Source organism: Pleurodeles waltl, chromosome 9 (assembly GCF_031143425.1).
Source record: "Pleurodeles waltl isolate 20211129_DDA chromosome 9, aPleWal1.hap1.20221129, whole genome shotgun sequence".
Taxonomy (NCBI): Eukaryota; Metazoa; Chordata; class Amphibia; order Caudata; family Salamandridae; genus Pleurodeles; species Pleurodeles waltl.
In genome coordinates this window covers 862,388,153-862,411,732 of record NC_090448.1, presented here as the reverse complement: position 1 = coordinate 862,411,732, position 23,580 = coordinate 862,388,153, and the positions used below count along the sequence as shown (strand labels likewise).

At 43.2% G+C, this 23,580-nt stretch overlaps 1 protein-coding gene across 6 annotated transcripts in view; it reads left to right on the top strand.

Annotated features, from left to right (window-relative positions):
* Window positions 1-23,580, top strand: part of GALC (galactosylceramidase) — a 358,534-nt gene that overhangs the window by 47,962 nt on the left and 286,992 nt on the right. For all 6 annotated transcript variants that reach the window (XM_069208123.1, XM_069208124.1, XM_069208125.1 and 3 more), the window contains exon 4: window positions 19,611-19,724. In XM_069208123.1, the coding sequence (XP_069064224.1) occupies window positions 19,611-19,724 (114 nt within the window). The remainder of the gene's footprint in view (window positions 1-19,610; window positions 19,725-23,580) is intronic.

Below are 23,580 nucleotides of genomic sequence, written 5' to 3'. Positions count from 1 at the left end.
TTCCATGATCTTAGACATGTTACATGGCCATGTTTGGAGTTACCATTGTGACGCTGTACATAGGTAGTGACCTATGTACAGTGCACGCGTGTAATGGTGTCCCCGCACTCACAAAGTCCGGTGAATTTGCCCTGAATGATGTGGGGGCACCTTGGCTAGTGCCACGGTGCCCTCACACTAAGTAACTTTGCACCCAACCTTCACCAGGTGAAGGTTAGACATATAGGTGACTTATAAGTTACTTAAGTGCAGTGGTAAATGGCTGTGAAATAACGTGGATGTTATTTCACTCAGGCTGCACTGGTAGGCCTGTGTAAGAATTGTCAGATCTCCCTATGGGTGGCAAAAGAAATGCTGCAGCCCATAGGGATCTCCTGGAACCCCAATACCCTGGGTACCTCAGTACCATATACTAGGGAATTATATGGGTGTACCAGTATGCCAATGTGAATTGGTAAAATTGGTCACTAGCCTGTTAGTGACAATTTGGAAAGCAGAGAGAGCTTAACCACTGAGGTTCTGGTTAGCAGAGCCTTAGTGAGACAGTTAGTCATCACACAGGGAACACATACATGGCACCTACTTATGAGCACTGGGGCCCTGCCTGGCAGGGTCCCTAGTGACACATAGACTAAAACAACATATATACAGTGAAATATGGGGGTAACATGCCAGGCAAGATGGTACTTTCCTACAGATATTCATTTTGAACAGAGCTGTTCTGCCAAGTATCGTGAGGGGCAAGGCCTTCTACCGGGCTGCATCTGTTTGAAAATTTGTTAGTATGGTTCTAATATTGAGGTTTATACTCCTCTCTTGGTCTAGGGTGCTGTAGATGCCCATGTAGTGGAAGACTTCCTCTGCTATTCTTAATCTCCCTGCAAGACTCACCAAGTCATCGTGGACAGTTACCAGTTAAAGTACCAATTTATCCCAGTTGATGGTGTATCCCCAATGCACTCCACAGTTTTCAAAGGTCTGGAGCATTACCAGGATTGAGTCATGGGGGCGTACGAGGTATAGGAGGATGTTGTCCATGTATAGCAAAAAAAAGTCCTTGTTGATCGGGGAAACTTCCACCCTGAATCCTCTGATATGCGGATGCATATGGACTAGGCAAGCTAGTGGTTTCAGTGTGAGCGCTAAGAGGAAGGGTGAAAGGGGCAACTCTGTCAGGTTCCTCTTCTAATTGAGAATACGGTCGACTGAACCCCATTAACTCTTAGTGGCGCTGTGTATTCTGGATAGAGAAGTTCTATCCAGAATATGAATTTTGGACCTAACCCCAGCTTCCTCAGACTTGCATCGTGAAAGGCCAGTGAACCGCATCAAAGGCCTTTTCTGTGTCCAGAGAGACCAAGACATGTGGATCTGGATGAGAGCAAGTCTCTGACATCCAGTTGTGAAGTCTGTGGATGTTCCCCCTGGTGGAGCGCTTTGGCATAAAGACGGATTGATCTTTATGCATTAGAGGGGAAATAACTCCCTGTAGTTTGGTGGCCAGGACTTTGGTTTCAATATTTAGGAGTGAGATTGGTCTGTATGCACCACATTGTGTGTGTGGTTTTCCCCTTGTTACGTATTACTACAATTTCAGTCCTACATACGTCATGAAGGAGAATTTGATCTTGTAAGGCAGTGATATAGAGTTTATGTAGGTTAGGTGCCAGGAGGTCTAGTTGCCGTTTGAAGAACTCCTCCGGGAGACGTTAGGTCCTGGGATTTTCGCATGGTTTAGGTTGAACACTGCAGCCTGAACCTCCATGACGCTGATCTCTTCGTCCAGAGCCTGGCTATCTGTCACTTGTAAGGTGGGCATTCCCACCTCCACCAGGTAGCCGTTAATCTGTTGCTGCTCTGCCAAGGGTCAGTCTTCATAAAGAGTCTCGTAAAATTGGGCAAATTCTTCTGCTATCTCATTGTCTGCTGTGTGTATTTTGCTGTCTTTTCCTTCAGTCAGCTGCACCCATCGAGCGTCTACGTCACAGCAGCCGAGCCTTGCCAGTTGTTTCTCCGCCTTATCGCCGGCCTCATAGAGGCGATGTTGAGTGGCCAGGTACCAGGTGAAATAAGCCGGTTTGTTATAAGCTCACGGTATTCGGTCCATAGAGCCTTGAGTTGTCTCAGTTTCAGGGGTTTAGGTCCAGGAAAGTACTCTTTTTCTACCATCAGGAGGCGTCGTTCGAGGTCTTCTAGTGCCCTAGTTTCCCTCTTCTTTTTTTGTGTGCAATTCCCGCAGCGTCACCGCGAAGTTAACCAAGTCTTTGTTTTTGTGGAGTAGAGTTCTGTTTCTACTCCAAGCTCTCAGAAATCCATCTCATCCCTGATGTCCCAGGCATTCAATCTCCAACCCCCTCCTCTGTCCACAGGTCAATTTCCCAGGGAAACACAAAGGAGGAATAATCAGATAGGCCCCTGGCCATGTAATCTGCTTTGCTACTCATCCCCATCTCTTCCGTGGGTATGCAGATGTAGTCTAATCTGGAGAACACTACATACACCACCAGAGTAAAAGGAGTACCCTCTATCAGCAGAATGTTTGCATCACTATAGATCATTGAGTCCTAGAGTGTAAGCAAATCGGGCCAAGTTTGTAATTCTTGGAGCTGTGGAGGGGGATTTTGACTTCTTGAGGACTGGAGACATTACATCTTTGAAATCACCTCTATATTATGGAGTAAGGAGTCGGTGTCCAACAGGATTTCAGCCACTGCATCTAGAGTTGACTATTGTATTAGAGGGGGCGCTTATACATTTTTGACAGTGACATCTTCCCTTCCCCATTTCCCTTGGACCACCGCATAAGTCCTATTGGGGTCCACCCATGACCTCTGTATTTGGAAGGGTGGTATCTTTCGGATCAAAATCGCCATCCCTCTTGCGCCCGAGGTGAATCCTGCATGAGCTAGCACTTTATAAGCACCTCCTGCCATAAATTTACAATGGGACCCTTTCAGGTGAGTATCCTGTGGTAGAACAATATCAGGCTTCTGACGTCTGATGAACGCATTTACCAGCCCCCTTTTAATTTTGTTTCCCAGTTCATTAATATTCCTTGTGAGGACAGAAGGGTTCATTTATGGACCATACCCTCTTTCTGTCTGTCTTATATTTGGAAACATTTAAAACTACAACCAATATTACAATGTAGTACCCAGTCCTATGCCCCCTACCTATCCGCTTCTCCCTACGATCATTCATCCACAAAGTCCACTGTTGTATCTATGTCGCAAACCTAAGCAAGCCTGAGAGGTCTGTCGCCCACCTGTTCCCAACTACAAACTTTAAATAATCTAAGACGCATACACTATAATACCATACACACCCATTCAAGCTCTGGGTATTACAGAACGGTGAATGACAGCTGCACCACTCTCCAACATTCATTCTAGGCCCAGGGTCACATTGGATACAAACAGACATCCCTTGGCCATTACTCAACATTCATTCCATTAATTCAGTCAAGGTAAGTCAAGGGTTTCCTATTTGACAGGCCACCGTCTCACTATCACTGAACAGCCCTGGGGCCCCAGGTAGATGTATATACTTCTCCACCTCGGGAGCCTAGGGTTCCGTGCCCTCATCAGTCCCTCTGATGGATCAGGGATCATCCAGATGGGTTCAGCATGTTTGCCCGTTTCAAGGGATGGGTTGACCTTGTGTATGGCAGTCTGAGTCTTGAGGGGGCTGTGTAGTAAGTTCCCCATCACTGTCCTGCATGGAGTTTGGATTCCTTTGCCAGGGCCTCCCTGCATTGGATTCGGAGGAGGGACGTCCTGGTTGGTCTAATTCAGAAGGATGCAGCAGAGTCATGTCTCCCACTCTGGGTCTGTGTTTGCAGTTTGAGGTCCACGGTTTAGGACCCTGTCTGTCCTCCTTTTCTGCAGGTGCCGCTATTGTGGGTCTCAGGAGTGGGCGGGCACAGGGGGGTTCTCTTCTAGCCTCCTCCATGCCTCAAAGAAGAACATCTTGTTCTGGAAGATCACCTTAATTTTGGCAGGGAATAGGAGCATGTATTGGAGTTGCATTGCTCAGAGCTTCACTTTTAACAGCATCAAAGGAGCGGCGCTGTATCTGCACGTCTCGAGAATAGTCAGGGAAGAGCATAGTGGTGGATGAGTCACATGTCAGCATACCCAGTCGACACGCCTCTTTAAGTAACACATCACAATCGCAAAAGTTCAGGAAGGGTGCTATAAGAACTCTCAGTGGAGCTCTTGGTCGTGGTATTGCTGCCAGCGCTCTTTTGGATTGTTCTACTATGAAGTAAATGGAAAGATCGGTAGTAGTGAAGTCTGTGCGGTTGCAGTTTATGAGCAAGGTTGGGGAGTTAGTTCCTTCCACTCCTTCCGGAAAACCCACAATATGGATGTTGTTGTGTCATGCTCTGTTTTTGGCATTGTCAACCCTCCAGAGCAAGTCCTTAGTAAGTGCTTTGATGGTTGTCAAATCCTGCTCCTGGGAGTGTCCTGTGTGTGCAAGTTCTGTTATTCTATCTTCTGTTTCTGCCACTCTGTCTGTGACATTTCAGAGATCTTGTCGCAGGAGTGACACTTCTGCAATTACTTCATCTACTTGGTTTCCAGAACTGTCCTAGATTGGTGGATGGTGTCAATAACTCAGCAATAATTCGGTAGGGAAGCTCCTGAGCTCTTCGGAGGAATAGTCTCCATAGTGTTAGTATATTGGTCCATTTTCCCTAGCCTAGAGGTTTTAGGTTCCTTGTCTTAAGCCATTGTGATGTATCACCAAGGGAACCTTATCTACGCCACCTCTTACTCCACCACCCCGGCCCTCCAGAAAGCTTTTGTCAAGTGTAAGGATGGGGGCACCTCTCCAGTCTGCCACAGATAAGGGCGTCTCCTCTGCGTCCAAAGAGGCCGCAGGTCGCCAGCAGTTCTGCACTGTCAGGTGTCACCTCTGGGAATGCTCCTCCACTCCTCAAATCCTATCTCCAGAGGGTATGTCTGGTGAATTTAGATGCATCAGCTGGCAGCAGTGATCATCAATGCTCTGCCCCCTGTGTCTGTGGATCTCTGTCCAGGAGGAGAGGCAAATAGGGTCAGAAGTACGGAGCTGCAGTCCTTGCCGAGCAGCGATCTACCAGGCAGCTTGTCACTGGATGGTCCCTGGGGCTTCCCAATCGCCTGCTACTTCGTCCTCCCCCAAGTCTCCCAGAGGCCCAGCACTCATTGCTTGCTCGGCATCCTAATTTGCGGCCCATTGCATTCGGGTGCAAATTCAATGTTCTGTTACCGGGAACTTGCAGCGCATGAGCTGGCAGGGGGCTCCGCAAGTCGGCCATCAGGATTTTCGTCCGCTTCCTGTGCTCCGTTTCCCTGTGACTGCATGGGCCGGCGACAGCTCGACACTCCTCCAGCGAGTCAAATGTTTGAAGGGAAGTGGTAGGCCTTCCCGGTTGCAGGCTTTCATGCCTGCCCTTCTCCCCATTGATCGTCTGGGCTTGGCCTTCATGTGCCCATGTCTCCTCCAGAGAGCACCAGTTGCATAGGCTGACACTACTTGTCTTTGCTGAACTATTGAAATATATGAAATAGGGACACGTTATACCCACATGCTTGCAGATCTGAAGAGCTGTTGATAATAAGTATTATCATTACCCCCAACTCCCATGGTTCATTTTTTTGATAATTTCAGGATTATGAAAGAATAAGTAAGAACCAACAGCATTAGAACCTACAATTGATTTGAAGGTTGCTCAGCAGAAGTTATTTTCACAGATCTGATAACTATGGAGGAAAAACACAATGTGTGATCTAGGACCACACAGTCAAGTCCACACTGGATTTTGTTGTCTTTACATTACAACATACCAGCCATCCAGTCTAGCAAACCCTATTTCATTCTCACAAATGTGCTCTTAAGCCAATGCCAATATATCTACTTTCCACCACAGGGTTCATTTATGGACCATACCCTCTTTCTCTCTGTCTTATATTTGGAAACATTTCAAACTACAACCAATATTACAATGTAGTACCCAGTCCTATTCCCCCTACCTATCCGCTTCTCCGTACGATCATTCATCCACATAGTCCACTGTTGTATCTATGTCGTAAACCTAAGCAAGCCTGAGAGGTCTGTCGCCCACCAGTATGAGGGGGAGAGGTAGGCCTTCCCGGTTGCAGGCTTTCATGCCAGCCCTTCTCCCCATCAATCGTCTGGGCTTGGCCTTCATGTGCCCATGTCTCCTCCAGAGAGCACCGCTTGCATAGGCTGTTCAGCATCCAAATGATCGTATGTTTGCTCTCGATCCCGTCCCCAACGCGGGACGTAAGATTTGAGCAGTCACGGTGTAGTTTACCGGTTGAATCTTGAGAAAATATGACCTAATGAGACTGAGAGGGGGGGGGAAATCAGGATTTAGCCAGGATTCTCTTGGACCTGCCCAAAGTTCGACCCGGCACGTCTCGTTCTCCATCTTGTCAGCCATGCCCCCTATCACAGTCCCTTTTAACTCTGCCATGCCGACTATAAATTGTCAAGCACAGAGATTTGGTTTACCTTCGTGATATTGAGTCAATGGTGTTAATTTCACATTAGTGTTTCATTTTACAAGTGCATTGCTTGTGAATTGTATTGTGGTAAAATGATGTCAAGACCCAACATTGACATGGGTCTCTTCGGTAGGTGTGGCCATTTTTATCTGTTCCGAGCAATAACTTGTTACATCCCAAAAGTTTTTTAAGAACTGACAATCCATAATTCTTTGGTTCGCCTGGAGACCCAGAAAGCCTTGCTATGCCTCCAAATGCCTTTAGTGCTCAACAGAGGATTGAGGGTTATTACTACCTTGCTTACACGGGTACCGCTTTGCTGCTTTCATTGTCCTTTCGCACAGTACATTAACTCACACTACTTAAGCCAGTGATTAGAGTTTATATTGGTGCTATTTTCTAAAGACACATTCTGCAGGCATTTCCTGCTTAAGGTCAGTCACACAAACAGTTGCCCTGATTATATTGTTTGGAAGTCTGCCGATTCTGTCTAATATGGACTATGGATCAAAGTTGTGGCTAGAAAATCTGAATATTCTGTAACTTTTTTCGACTTTTCACCTTCAGGTAACTACATATAAAACAATGCACAGCTTAAAAATGAAAAATAAATGCAAGTTAAGTTAATCAGTGGGAAATGCACTGTCGTACATTATGAAACCTCTATTAGTTAATGCAATGAGGTCTGTGCGTGTAACCAGAGAGTCACAGAATTGACTCCTCGTTGGTGCAGTGAAGAACAGTGGCTTGGGTATGTTTAGCGCTGCTAGGTTCCAGTCTGTAACAGAAAGCACTGTGAAGATGTAAATCAGTACCACTCAAAAGAATAAATCTGTGTCATCAGGAAGATTCAAAGGATTCCATCAATTAAACCTAACCTACTATTGTGATGGGTGCTTTGAGCTTCTGAGGCATCAACCTAGGTTTCGTTCCGTCCTATTTATGCCTTAAGGTTTAGGTCTATTTTTCCCAGCTTTCATTTTTTGCAACGTGCAAAAGATATAAATGTACTTTAGACACCTATTGAGAGCCAAACAGTTTCCACCTCTGTGATAATAGGGTAAGCCCACATTAAACAATGGACAGCTCTGATTTTTATTTATTAGCACCAAGGATTCTAAGAGAGTATCCCAAGTAAACAGGACTGAAGTGAACAAAAAGTAAGCCGTTGCATGAAGACACCCACAGCTTAGTCCTAGGGACAGCATGCTGTTTGGAAAATAGCTTTCTTGCTAATTTAAATAAAGCACAAGTTTTTTAGGGCATCAAAGTGGTTCCTATAATGTTACACATTTGCTTTTGAATACAAATGTTCAAATTGTGATGGACTAAACAAATGTTTTGGTCAAATCTTGCTTTTGACCAGGATTACTCTCACCATGAAATATTATTTCGCCCCCAATCTCTATCAGTTGCCCAGAGATTAAAATGGATATCAGTGACACTCTTCTTAAGCGTTTTAGTGATATGAATAAGACTAGATTAAAGGTCCTACTGAATAAGGTCAAATCAGGATCACCTAGGGATCAGTGTCCCCTATCCATTCTAAAAGAAATGCTTCTGGCAATAAACATCCCACTATTAGTTAATAAATCAGAAGGGATGTTTTTTGTACCTCAGGGCTTTGAATATGCAGAAGCATTTACCCTGCTGAAGAAACAAGTGGATGATTCATCAGCTTAAAAAAATTACCATCAATTCTCACTTATTCCTATCCCTGCCAAGTTATTGGAAGCACGACACACAAGAACAGAGCAAGCATTTACAGTTAACTGCCTTCCTTCATCCAGCACAAGCAGGTTTTAGACCTTATTATAGTACAGTGTTAACAGCAGTCTTGGATGAACTGCTGCATGGAGAGAATCGTGGAAGTTATGTTGCCCTGGTTCTTTCAGATCTCCACAAACCCTTCAGCACCATTGATCATCAGATTCTGATTGCCCGTATATCGAAGGCAGAGGCGTAGGGCAAATTGCTTTAGTGGATCAAGTCCTTCTTGGAAAATCGCATAAACTCAGTAAAACGTGGATACTTGACTTCCAAGGCGATTGGGCTTGGATGTGGAGTCCCTTGGGGTCCTCCTCCTTACCTCATTTGGTTAATTTGTACAGGAAACCGTTAATCGGGACACTGACTTATTTTTGCTGCAGCGTATATAACTACGCAGACGATTCCCAGTTACTCTTTTGTATGGATAATACAACTGAATCATGTCTGCAATTCCAGGTCACTATGAGATGTATTGCTAACGGAATGGCTGGCATTACTTAAAGTTAAATACCAATAAGATGGATATAGTCCTGTTGAAAAATAAGTCCAATATTTTGAGCAGTGACTATTGGCCTAATGATCCTGGTCAAATACCCAGCCCATCACCTACTGCTAAGAGCGTTGGGATAGTGAAAGATGACACCCTCACACTCAGCTCCCAGATTGGAGCGGTAGTTTCTACATGCTCCTTTTTATTAAAAACCTTGAGGAAAATTGCTCCTCTGGTATCTTTTGATGCTAGGATATTAATTGTAACGCCAGTCATCAGTGCAAGTCTTAACTGTGCTGGAGTGTCTAGTACATTGCAGATCATCCAAAATGAAGCTGCACCTTTATTGAGAGAACTGCATTGGCTCCCAATACAGGAGCAAATCCGTTTAAAACATGGTGTATGGTATACAAAAGTTTGAACAATATTGACCCCATTTTTTCGGTGGAGAGAATGAAGAGGTATGTATCCACCCCCAATCTGCTGTCTAGTGAGACAAATCGTCTGGTTATACTGAGATGTCGCAAACGGGGGCCAGGTGGTTGATGCTTTTCAGTAGTAGCTCTTTCTACGTGGAATGCTTTACCATAAAAAAAACGGAATATCACAATATTATTGGGGCCTTTCATGGAATGCTGAAAATATTGCTATTTAAACAGATTTATGGCATTAAGTAAACGCCAAGAAGGCTCTCAAACGATTCAGATAATCATAAGCACCAAGTGACCTTTAGTGAATATGCACTCTGCAAGTCATATTATTGTTAGTAAAATAATGTTGATGATGATGATGAAAATAATAATATAATATCATCAACAATAATAATAATAACAACCTCAACTATAATAATAATAATTTTCTTTGTTTAGTCTTCTGCCATGATGAAAATTAGGTAGATTGGATTTTGGTAATTGAAAATAATAAGGTACTATGCAGCTTTTAAGGTAGTTAAGTTAAAATGGTTGCAAAAGTTTGCACATTTTGCGTACTTTTTTATTTTTTTTATTTTTTTTAGACTTCTATCTCTAAATAAACAGAGTGAGGGCCATGCATTATTGTGCAACTGTGTATAGTTTTGTAGCATTTCATATCTGATTCTGCACAAGAATTACTTTTCACCCAGGCAAGTATGACATTTAAATGTAGTCCTCAGAACTATTTGGCAAAACTACTTGAGGACAATGACTTTACTAACAATTCATCTAATCATCAGTTTGAAAAAACCTCTCTCATCATCACTAAAATCAGCCGATGCAGTCTGCTTGTTGACGTTAAAGTGTTCAGGGCTATGAAAGCCTACTGCAATCCACATGCACACTGTATTGAGGTAAAAGCTCAGTTGAGTCTTATTGAATCGTGGTAAAATGTCTGCATGAATTCTTGCGTTATCGTTTTAGACAGACTGACTGACATCTTAGTCTTCTGCCATGATGAAAATTAGGTAGATTGGATTTTGGTAATTGAAAATAATAAGGTACTATGCAGCTTTTTAGGTAGTTAAGTTAAAATGGTTGCAAAAGTTTGCACATTTTGCGTACTTTAAAAAAAATTTTTTAGACTTCTATCTCTAAATAAACAGAGTGAGGGCCATGCATTATTGTGCAACTGTGTATAGTTTTGTAGCATTTCATAACTGATTCTGCACAAGAATTACTTTTGACCCAGGCAAGTATGACATTTAAATGTAGTCCTCAGAACTATTTGGCAAAACTACTTGAGGACAATGACTTTACTGACAATTCATCTAATCATCAGTTTGAAAAAAACTCTCTCATCATCACTAAAATCAGCCGATGCAGTCTGCTTGTTGACGTTAAAGTGTTCCGGGCTATGAAAGCCTACTGCAATCCACATGCACACTGTATTGAGGTAAAAGCTCAGTTGAGTCTTATTGAATCGTGGTAAAATGTCTGCATGAATTCATGCGTTATCGTTTTAGACAGACTGACTGACATCTTTGATGTTACTGCATCCCTGAGTAAGCTGGGGGAGGAAGTACTCATTCTTGTCATTTACATAATCTGGCTTCTGAGTCTTTGTCCATTAGATTAGGTGTCTGCCCGGGTTAGCCAGTCTTTGGTTTTTATGAAATCATCTATTTACCCCTGTGATGCATGCAGTAACCATATAATATCTGAATTTGACTATTATGTTATGTGCCTGCACTGGGCAATTTATTACTCTATTACAACTGAATGCCATCAGAATATTTGAGTGGGGAGGTGTAATAAAGCAGCCAGCTGAAGGACAGCTGTGGTGGAAAGTAGACATGTTGGCATTGGCTTTAGAGCACATATGTGAGAATGAAATAGGGTTTGCTAGACTGGATGGCTGGTATGTTGTAACGTAAAGACAACAAAATCCAGTGTGAACTTGACTGTGTGGTCCTAGATCACACATTGCTTTTTTCCTCCATAGTTATCAGATCTGTGTAAATAACTTCTGCTGAGCAACCTTCAAATCAATTGTAGGTTCTAATGCTGTTGGTTCTTACATAACTTTCATAATCCTGAAATCATCAAATATATGTACCACAGGAGTTGGGGGTAGTGATAATACTTATTATCAGCAGCTCTTCAGATCTGCAAGCATGTGGGTATAACGTGTCCCTATTTCATATATTTCAATAGTTCAGCAAAGACAAGTAGTGCCATATTTCAATACACCTGCCAATTGATTGGATAAGTCTTGGTATGTCTGTCAGGCCCCGTTTGGGTGGACTCAAGTTAAGCAGGGGACTCTAGGCCTTACCTGTGGTGCAATGGTTGTTTGCCTCTAATGTTGAAGGGCCGTCCTACAATGGCTTTCCAAACTGTGTCAAGTAGAACACCCTCAGCACTTGACTCTCAGTGGTAGAGCGGTGAGCAGTCATAGACTTCTCAGGGTGGTAATATTGAAATGCTTCATGCTGAGACCTCCTCAGTCACCTGGCAGCACAATAATGGATTGTACACGCCAGTGTCTCGCTTTGTTAAAGATGTTTTAATATATGACATCCACCCTTTTCTTAGAGTAGTCGCGCTAACTGATGGTGTTCCGGTGCTCGAAATGCAACCACAGCAGGCAAAGTGAAGGCTGCCATCTAGGTTCTGTGCAGCCATTCCAAACTCTGGTATTTTTGCAGATCTGTGACCGGTGACAAGCTCACATTTGTGCTTCTGGTGAGATGGGGACATAGACCACCTAGCTGCAGTCTTTCTAAGGCAGCACATCCCCACCACAGCACCGTTCATTGATGTAGCTGCACAGTCCGCTTGGGTACAGCCTGTTGCAGCAGCAAGGTCTGCCCGGGAAAAGTTATTTGTTATAATGTCTCTGTCGCCTTTGGCACAGTTTGCTGTCACAGCAACATGTGTGGCTCAGACAGTTTTTTGTTGCACTTGCACAACACAACAGGATGAAGGACAGAGTGCTGAAACATTTCAAACACTCACCACCAGTCAAAGATCTGGGTTTAATCCCTTGTTCTTTTGCTCATTATGCCACCCCAGTTTGGACCCAGCCACAGGCAAATCAGTCTTGACCCTGTTCCCCATGTCCCCCTGTTCATCCACAGATTGTCGATGCCTAGGTTCGTGACTGGCACTGCTTCTCTGTAGAGACTGTTCTAATGTACCCTAGAACAGACAGATTACTGTCCTCAGTTATCCTGTGTGGACGGACTCATGCTTCTTGGATCAAGCTGCTCCTAGCTCTCCCTGGAGAATGACATCTACTGTGGTGTTGGACGTCTCTTTCCCTCTCTTTCCCTCTCTCAGCAGGATGGTTGGCTTCCAGGCACTTCAGGACAGTGGAAAAGCTTGTTTCTTCCAGGTACGTCTGAGGATGATGTACATTTGCATTTGGGAAGTCGACTGTTTGGCAGAAACCAGTTCTGGTGCACATCAGTCTTCTGAGTACATCAAAGCAGACAGAAAATGTTGATTTGGTGTCTGCACTTGGGAGCCCATTTGGGGGGCTTCTTATTTCATGTGCCCTATACAGGCTGTTCTCCAACCAGTCTTTTTGTAGAGTGATGCTCCTGAAAGCAAGGTAGTCTCTAGTCTGGATTACCAGTCAAAGAGTCACAAAGAGGTATGCTCTTTCGGCACCTGTCTTTGGCATCAACCCTGAACAGTGATCAGGAAAGAGAAAACAGGCATGCCAAAGACTCTTCTCCCTCTGAACAACAGAAGCTGCACTGCCCAATCTTGCCTCACCGTCTAACAAATGGCAGTTCTCATAAATCCCCTCTTTTCTTCAGTCCACTGTCTGTGTCTCCTTCTTCAAGCTGAACAAGTGAAACTCCCACCTCCAAAATATGAGCAGGAGCAGGCCGGGGGTTCCAAAATTGGCTTCTCTTTTTCTAGTTCATTCCTACACACAGGGATGTGGAATTCCTATCGCCCGACGCCCGGGACATCTTGTTTGGGGTCAAGGGCAACAAGATTTTATGTTTACTTTGTCCTTGGGACAAGTAGGCCCAACCCTCTGCAGCACAAACCCTTTGGCTGCCTGTTTACAGAGAGTGGAACTCTCTGCAGTTGAGGTAATGTGTTTCCAAAAGATAATGCTGTTCGAACTTGTATTTATGGTTCATTATTTGAAAACCTTCATTATTAGGGTGAGTGCTGTAAATAAATGTTTTAAGGTCACACTTCACTACTGACGTTGGTTCCAGTAGAAAAAAAAAAAAAAACGTGTATACACATGTTTGAAAAGTTTAGGCTATGAGGCTAAGTATAATGCTCCCAGAATGCTCTCCGATTATATGCAAATGAAGTGTCATTTAGTAAAATGTTTTGATGCATGCTAGTATTTCCCAAAAATATTTCTAATGGAAAATCAGTGTAACCATTTTCAACACGATTATGGGAAGCATAAAAATAAACAAACACTGACAAAGCCAACTGATCTGACATATTTTTATAAGTCTTTTAGTTTCATCAATGCGTGTCTTGTTTTGACATGGCTTTTGTAACACTTTATTGTTGTGGGAGCTACCAGGCCCTCAACATTGTAACAAACACTGGCAAAAAAAAACAAAAACGTTTTTGAACTCTAAAAGCACATGTTGCCACCAGTGGCATAACAAAGGCCCCGCAGCCGCCCTCCAGGGGGCCCCTTCAGCACAGCACCTGCCCTGAGTGAGTCTGGAGAGGGGGCTCCTCCATGTTCTTTGCAAAGGGGCACCCTCCAGTTTCGTTACGTCACTGATTGCCACTGTAGTTCCTGACACTGAACAAAACTACTTTGTGTGCCAATATGCTCCTTGTGGAAGAGAAGAATGCGATCACTCACAGTAAAGCCAGCCGAAAGAGAGAGAAATAGAAGTTTAATAAAAACAAAATGTCTTTGTTAACACCAGACCTAATTAGGGACCAAGACCCACATGTAGGTAGCTTTTTGCATGTCGCAAACAGCGACTTTCGCTGTTTGCGACGTGCAAAAAGCACATTGCGATGCACAAACCCAGTTTTGCGATTCGGTAACCTGGTTACCGAATCGCAAAACGGGTTTGCGACTCGCAATTAGGAAGGGGTGTTCCCTTCCTAATTGCGACTCGCAGTGCAACGTAGGATTATTTTGCGAATGCGGGCGCAAACCAATCGCAGTTTGCACCCATTTCAAATGGGTGCTAACACTTTCACAAAAGGGAAGGGGTCCCCCTGGGACCCCTTCCCCATTGTGAATGTCACTGTAAACATTTTTTCAGAGCAGGCAGTGGTCCTGCGGACCACTGCCTGCTCTGAAAAAATGAAACGAAAACGTTTCATTTTTCGTTTTTGTAATGCATCTCGTTTTCCTTTAAGGAAAACGGGCTGCATTACAAAAAACTGCTTTATTGAAAAGCAGTCACAGACATGGTGGTCTGCTGTCTCCAGCAGGCCACCATCCCTGTGAGGCCGCCATTCGCAAGGGGGTCGCAAATTGCGACCCACCTCATGATTATTCATGAGGTGTGCATTTGCGAAGCCCTTGCGAATCACAGATGGTGTCAGATACACCATCCTACATTCGGATTTGCGACTCGCAATTTGCGGGTCACAAATCTGAACCTACCTACATGTGGCCCCAAATTCTTAAAGAAAGTCACAGAAGTGCACCCATGGTATATGTCATACCCCTATAAAATATTTGTGAACTGTATTTTAGCATGGGTAAATACGCATGTGTAGATTTGCTCATGTGAAAATCTATTGAGCATTTGCAAGTTCATTTTCCATCCATCCACTTTCTTCCCAACCCTGGAAGAAGTTCTAATCCTGCCATTGTCAGGAGTAAATGTCCACCCTTTCTTATTATGGGAAAATATTAGAGAGAAGCTGGTGAAAATCTTTAAAACATGCAGGTTAGTAGGTTTGCAGACTCAAAGGCATTCCAGCCCTGGAACTATTGCTTACTGCTTCCTCCAGCCCCAGTATGCAGATCTGCAGAAAGGTGGAAAAATAAGGAAATTGCTACAGTAGGGATTGAAACTGCAAGTATTCAAGCCCTACTATGGTAGTAGCCCTGGCATAATCAGAGAGGCTATTATCAGAGCTCTTACATAATGAGATTGCTGCTATAATTTGGCGCCACACTACATGGCACCAAAGGGACAAGTAGATCTTTTTACAGGACAAGTAGATTTGAGAAGCAACCTGTCCCGTGGACAAGTAGATATTTTAATAAATTCCACACCCCTGCTACACACAATGCATGTATCATGCAGGCCACATACAAGCACAAACATAACTCACTCAGGTTACTAGGCATAGAAGTGGAACTTTACATGAGTCAGCCTGTAGGCCTCCAGACCAATGGCAAAGATAAAAAGGTTTGGTTACAACTACTGAGTCACAAAATGTGGTACTCCGCCACCACCACTGTGCATGCTAAGTCCATGACAGGGACAGTACTCCACAGTCAGAATAATGAGTGCACTCTTGGTGTGCCCCTCCAGGCTTAGGACCTCATTCATGTCTAGGGACAGGCCAGCACACATTAGATTTATGTGAGGCTGCGGCCAAAATCAAGAAGTGGGATAACAGACACCACTCGTAATCTGGCACTCGGGCAGGGGAACAGGAGTGTACACTATCCAAGACTACATATCTGACTTGTTTGCAGAATGCAATATCTGCAGTAGTACTGTAGAGTTAACATAAATGTTGAACTGCAAATGTATTTATCTTCCATAGTGAGAAATATGTCCCTTATTTCCCCCGAAAAACTGGTAGTAATGTATTGCATATTTTATACAATGCTTCCTACCTCTGACAAGACTGTGATATCCAGCTATCCTTGTGTTCCCGATAGGTCCTATTTGTGTTTGTAGTTGAAAAGGTTGGGATTGTAATCTGACTTTTTATGTGGAGAATTGAGTGTGTGCTTTGAAGATTAAATGTGTTTAAGTAATGGTGTGGCAAACACGCAGCTTTACTTGAGCAAGAAGTGGTAAAAAACTGAAATTATAGACACTTGTGTATGCTGGCACACATTCTTTGGCACAGATCTATTTCAAAGAATCATGTCATTGAAAGAGCAAGGTTTCTTTTAAATTTTCTGTAATGAACAATCAATTATACACATCAGGAGAGAAATGCCTTAGAGTGCACTTTCCCTCCCCTTTGGCATACAGAGTCCACTGGTGTCTTGAATTGGGAGTGTAACCCGTGTGGGATAATCAATTGTATAACTTCCAAAATTGTATCTGTACACCTTATGGGTCATCCAGAGTTTTCATATTTTTCTGGCTCATCTCAGGAGCAGAGTCCAGGCCTTTTGTCACCCTGCTGTCTCGAGTGAATTATATGTCCCTCCAGCAGCAGTAACAGAGGCCACCCAACACAAAAGGAGCAATTGAATAGTAGTTCTCCCAGCTCCTAAAGAGGAAAGGGGTGGGGTAAATGTTCTACATCAATCACTCATCTGTCACACTGGACCACTGATGGGCCTGCCCAAGCCCACTGAACAAAGGAGTGTTCCCAGACAACTGGAGCCAACCAAAGAGGAGGGCTCTCTTTAAACTTTTAGTGTGCAACTCCCTGGCAGTGATGTCAGCAAGGGGCTGACCTGAGACCCCAGGAGCTGCTCAGTAATCCCTGGATGACACCATCTGGTTTGTCCCAGCATGCTGCGCAAGAGGGTTGGGACAGGGTTAGAGAAGTGACGTGGCACTCTAGGATTGGCCAGTGGTGCCTGACTTCTGGAACCTTTGTCTCCCATTTAAAAGCTCTAGCAGAAGGGGGAGTCTCTCTCTTGCCTGTGGATTTTGTGCACCACTTCACTGCTGGTTCCTGGGACCCGATGACCCTCACTCAGGTCTGAGGACTCTGCCCAGTTGACCCCAGGACCACTGGGTCTCCCCAAGGGCCAGTGAGGCTGGTCCTCTTACACCCTGTGAGGACCAGTTGGGGAACGCCCTGGACTTCTTGTGCCCAGAAATGAAGAGCAGGTGAAGAGCTGGCACAGGGAGCCTGGAGAACCAGCTCCTTTAGCACTGCACTGCTTTGGAGGTCAGGAGGGTTGCTCTTCCTGGTGGTTAGCGCTCACCACCAGGATTAAAAAGAGCCCAAGATCATGCAAATTGGCTGAATGAGGCCCGGGTTTTGCTTCTTAAAGTTTGGTGAACTTTTGAGCTTTCTCTGGCAATGTAGCATGTGGGAGTCCGCTGCTGTTTTTTCATTAACACCCGGGGTGGGCCAGGGCCCAGAGGTCAGCACAAAGATTCTTCATATTTATGCCCCAGGGAGGAGGTGTGCATGGGGCCCCTCTCCCCTTACTCTTTTGAGTGACCAGGGACCGCATCCCCCAGGCAGGCTTCCTTTAGGGGGGACCAGGAGCCATCCCTGACCCCTGCATGTTGAGACTATGGGGGGAAGGGCCATTGCACTATCCCCCCCCCCCCCCCCCCCCACCCATTGACAGACCATTGTACTCTCCGTGCCCATGTCTTGGTGGGAGCAGGAGGCTGCCAATGAGGCAGATAGACCTTGCTGGCTCCTGCGGCAGCACAGGAGAGTGCTGCCCGGGTGGCAAGCCGGCTGGGTTGGCAGGGGTGGGGTCCCTAGGCCACCTCCCCAGTGTGTGTGTGTGGTGCCCAGGTGGGACCGGGCACCCTTGAGAACCAGGAAAAAAAAACAGAAGAAAAAAGCATCACAGCGATCCGTGCTCAGCGGGAGAGCCGGTACTATATTATTTACTGCGTCCACAAGGACCACCCCTTGATGCGCTGTGGGACTCACCTGGTTTGCCTGCATTTTGTGGTGGCTCCAGGACTACCGCATCACATCCAACTGCATCAGGGAGGCTCAGCTTTGCCCCCCCAATGGATTTTAGGAGTCCCACCCTAAGTTGGGTTAGTGTCCAAAACATTTACCACCCCAGGAATTTACTTACATTTTGAAGCACTCCCAAGGTAGGAGCTTTTGCTCTACAGCTGGGAGTACTCTAGGGGCTATGAATATGGTACAGTCTTTATGGCCTAAAGGTGGTCAAAATAAGAACATCTGTTAAAACGCCTTGTAGGGGTCAAGTGTATGATTGCAATGCAGTGCCATTACAATGTGATTCCCTTTAGGGACTACTTTTATAAGTGGAGTTTGATGGTGAAAAATGTCTAAAAAGTACACAGACACAGGTTTTACTCGTTCTGAATGCTTTATTGGTTCACCACGATTATATCAATGATTTCTGTTCACAGTAAATATGTTTTATTAGTATTAATAAGTGCATTGATGCTGGCGTATTATGTGTGATAATTCCATTTAAGTACAAAATGATAATTTTAACGTGGTTTCTTACTCAACCTTGACAAAACCAATAGACTCACTTGATATCTTTGTGTGCCCCTCCCCCCCTTTAGGGGGGTCACAGGTGATTACACAGTGTCATATATGGTATTTTCTATCTGCCCATCTACGTATTTGTAATTTTTTTGTAGTGTGTAGTTGTGTGTGTGTGTGGGTGTGTGTGTGTGTGTACAAAATGTACCTTTTCTTTTTCTAACAAAAAAGTCCTGACTGGACAATCATTTATTGAGTGTAAATATTTTGTGCATGCGAATGGTGATTACTAGCTACACCACCTCCCCTAAGTAGGTCTTGGACTGCTCTACTTCGCTACCCTGAGAGAGTCAAGCGCTACAAGGCGGTGCTTGGTTCACCTTAAGGGGATTGTGGACCTGTTACTTATGCAGACCACACAACTAATAACCCAGTTTCCCATAAATACCCATTGCAAGTGTGGATAAATACCCACAGTGGTATTCAAAACATTGTCAATTTCTCCTTTGAAAAAATCCACCACTTTGTCAAATATTCCAGTGTGTTTAGGGACATCTACAGCAGCAAAATCCAGTGTTAGTGACTCAGTACTTCATGATCTGCTTTTTGTGGCTTCAGTTATCACAATTTACAGCGTTAAGTAGCAACTCAATGCAGAAAAAACATGTAAGCATTGGACCCAGTGCCATTTTATTACCATTGTAAAAAGTAGCGGATGTATTAGATTATGAGAATGCCACTCTTTGAGAAACTCTTTGGTTGGACAATTGACGAGTAGTTTAATATTGACCTTCTCAGAGTTAAGGCATTTATTTAGACACTGTATTCCGTTTGGCAACTAGCTTCAAATGTGGATTTAAGTGAATTTAACCAAATTGTACAGTATAGAAGATTGCATTACCTCTCCCGGTTGTGCAAGAGTAGTGTTTTTTTCGTTTGTTTTACACAGTGTAATCCGTTGTTCAACTGCTGTAGCTTAATTCCTTTCTGACCAAGTATTGTGCAGCAGACCATCAGAAGACTATTGTTTTGAAATCTCAAAGGGCCATTTCATAATTCTGTTTCTCGTTTTCTTTCTGGCAGATGGTACTGAGCCTTCTCACATGCATTATGAAGATGACCAGAACTTCTTTCGTGGGTATGAGTGGTGGTTGATGAAGGAAGCAAAGAAGAGAAACCCAAATATCACATTGATAGGTATGTCATGCCATAGTGCCTGCACCCGTCTGCTGCTTCAGCTGTGCTTATTCAAAAATAATGTCCTGATGTGTCCAATGGGTAGTGTGAATTTTTAAAATATTTTTCTCACCTCTGTGGGTAATAACTAAAGAACAGTCAATTTCTGTCATAGCCAGGTTTGTAATTTTGAAAATTGATGTAGCGGTGCTAAGACACAAGAATTGGGTTATTAAAAGAAAATGGAAGCCACACCTTTGTATAGAAACCATTATTTGCAGCTCATTCTTTTTTCTTGGCTTCTCTTGATGGTAACTCTCTTAAACCATTAAGATCAACCTGCAGATTAGGAGTGCCTCGTTACAGCCACATTTCTTTACAATTGAGAGAAAAATGTTTAGGAAAATGAGGAAAATAATCTGGTTCAGGGAAATTATTAAGCAAACTTGGAGACGATTGTTTCTGACCTGAAGGTGACTGTGAATGTAATCACTAGCATGCTCAAATTCAGCTGCTGTGAACTTAAAACCCAGTATGTGATTAGGGACTTACATTTTCAAATTCATTGTGTTCACATGGCTAAGTATCTGTTGAATTCACGTTTTCTTTCTTTAGCTTGTGATGTTAGCTAGCATGAGCCATTAGAATACGTCCTTTCTGCTAGATGGACGTGGTTCCCTTCTCATCTATGTGCCATCCAGAGAGGTGGATCATCTGCTTTCATTCTAGTGGTGAAAGTCTGGAGACATACCTTCATCAAAGACAAATATTATTTTCACTTTGTCTCTGAAAAGAGACTAATGGAATTTTACCTAAACCGTTGTTTCATAGCTGGTAATTTGAAAGAAGGGTGAATGCTGGTATTTATTTTCGTGAACTGGAAGGACATTACTGCTGTACATTTTATTGGACTGGGTTGGACTTTTCTAAACTTTCTTGACATACATTTATTTATATATAAATAAATGTATGCAATAATGTGATTAGTTAAATGAAGTCTTGCAGAAGAGTTGACCACTTTGAGATTAAGTTGTGGAAGATTTTGTGCTTTTAATATTAATTGTACTTCATTAACAAAGAACCAAGAAGACTGTCCACAGGAAAACAGAGGAATTGAAATGGAGGAAACCAGAGATCGAATATACATTCAACTAAAGCTGTTGGACAAATTGAATCGCAAGAAGCAGAAGGTGATGCAGACTATGTATCAATCTAGGGTTTTAGTGAATGTAAAACAATCCGTTTGTTGAAGATTTTGCACATTTATTATTAATTGTGTATTATTAACAATGTGTAGAATTGTAATCTACATTCAAATATTGCATAAGCTACAACTTTTGCGTAGCTCTGCAATGTAAGTTTTTCCACCCCTGGGTAACACCGATGAACTTGGTTCAAATGCACCAGCGATGAATGTGAAAGATGGGTTATTGTAGCCCAGCAGAACACTACTCAATTTGTTTTTTAAATAGTTATTGCATTTGGCTTACCAACAATCCCAATAACGGGGTCAGGGACACCATGGTAACTGTAACAAACACATTTCTTTAGTCACAATACCGCACACAGCTACGGTACTAAGGAGAATTGACACTTTTAAGTAAAAGTACTTATGTCTGCAGGGACAATCTGTTTCTCACTGCATCTAAAGCAACTACACAGAATATTATAAAAACAGCAAGAAGGCATGTTATAGCAAGAATTAAATGAACATTTCTGACATGCTTAATGTGTCATCTAGAAACTAACATCCTAACTCCTACTTCTATGCGCTATAATAAGGGAGCATGGATTGCAGAGCAACTTACAGACTAAAGTTTCTTAGAGAGAAGAGGCACACTGCATACCTTGTTAACTGCAAAGGCTGACTTTATCAGTGGAGGCGTGAAGACACTGTTCCCTGCGGAGGGCAAACACACACTGCGGTCTTCCTCTGGGACTCAACTATTTCAGCTTCAGGCGAGATGTAGCATCTGCACCCGTAGATAAGACTGTCTCTGGTAGCATTTCATGCAATAATCTGGATGAAGAACCTCTCTTGCCAAGTGGTCAAGTGTCAGTCCTTATATACAAAACTTATCAGAAATGGGAACTTCTGGCATGCATTTAGGAATGTCTGGCATTGATTGTATGCATCAAGGTGTGCATCCCAGACGTTTCCTTATGAACATATAAGGTAAAAGGACGTCAATTCAGACTGCATCATTTAGTCTGCATGTCTGTATTTGTTCTTATTTAAACTTGAAACTGTGAAAATAAGACATTTGTCCCTGACTAATGTCGCATCAGTTATAGTATCTATATCATTAATCAAATGACTTGACACTTTTTGACATTTGTCCTTTTTTACCATGACATGGGGAAAAGTAGAGATTTTTCCCAAACAAATGTGGCATGAGCTGTTGTATCTATGTCATTCATTGAATGACTTGACACTTTCACAGTTCTTAGAAAGATAAGATCTAATGCCATACATGACCGTGATTCTGCATAAATGAGGGAATATGGAGACTACCATTGTCTAAGATTGAGAAGATGGTGACCTCCATTAACTAAGATGAAGTCATAGTCATCCCTGGTTTGTACGTTTGAATTTGACATCATAGGGGTGTATTTAACTAGTAGGGATTTATCTAATGTGTAAGGAAATCCATGCTCTCTAGTTACTAGTAACTCGCATGCCCAGAATAAAAAAAACATTTAAGCATAATATAATTGTAGTATATAACAAAGGCAATCGATACATCATATTTGTAAATGACAAAGGATGAGTCATGTGCTAAATACAAGACAATTACTTACCTTCAATGTGTCCTGAAGATTGCAACATCCATTTTGGTGCGAGTTGAAGGAGTCCTGAATCCTATGGACGTTCTTTCTGTCACCGTCAAGAAAGTGATGGGCACAAGAACGTCATAAGGGAGATGCTGCAGTAAAAGTCCAGTGCCAGTATCGGCATCTTACCATGCTAATATTCCTGTGGCCTGTGCCAGTGAAATATACATTTAGTTGTCTGAGAAGTATGTTACTGCCCTGCACATTTGGTACTGTATTTTCGAATCTCCTCTGTGCTGCTGATTGAGCTCAGGTAAGCGACCTTCGGAAGCACCACCCTATGACCCCTCCTTTCATCTCTGCCCACCCTCTCATTGAGGGTTAGGACACCATCAAAGGACTGACATCATTGCCTCCGTTCCTTAGGCAGCAGTGTTGTAGAGATGCTATTTTTCTGGTGTTATAAGCATGTCTTCAGGTTTTGGCTGCCATTTTGTTTGACATTTTTTACAATGGGAAATACATTTCACTGTGCTTTAGAGAAGATATTACTAATTGTCCCAAATTCAGACTGGTCTTTTGACTGTGTTTATTCAAGTTAAAATATATTCCGTCTTCTAATTGTTTTATTTTAAGACCCTTTTCTTTTCTCTGAGACATTTGGAAACACAAAAACTCTAGGAGCAGATCTTTGCAAACGTATAGGTATAGCCAGTTACCGATACATATTTTTTGTCTTTCTTAAATTGTAGTTTGAAGCAAATCTGGTAGCAGTCTGCCAGTGGACCGTAGTAAAGGGTTACTGCTGCATTTTTTATGTTCCGAGGGACAGAATAATTTTAGAATGTTGCCCAAAGTAAAGGGATCACTGGAAACAGCTGAAATAATGACTGATGAAGCAATGATCAGACTGGAAAACATTTTTAGCCAACAACAAGTATAACTCATGAAAGATTCCATTGATATACATGAAGACGAAGTGATAATGAGTCTTTCAATAAGTTTTTACTGCTCTCATGGGTTTATCCACCACATGTAGTTTTAGGGCTTCAATAGACAAAATGATCAGGGACCAACTTATGGTGAACACCTATAGTTAAAG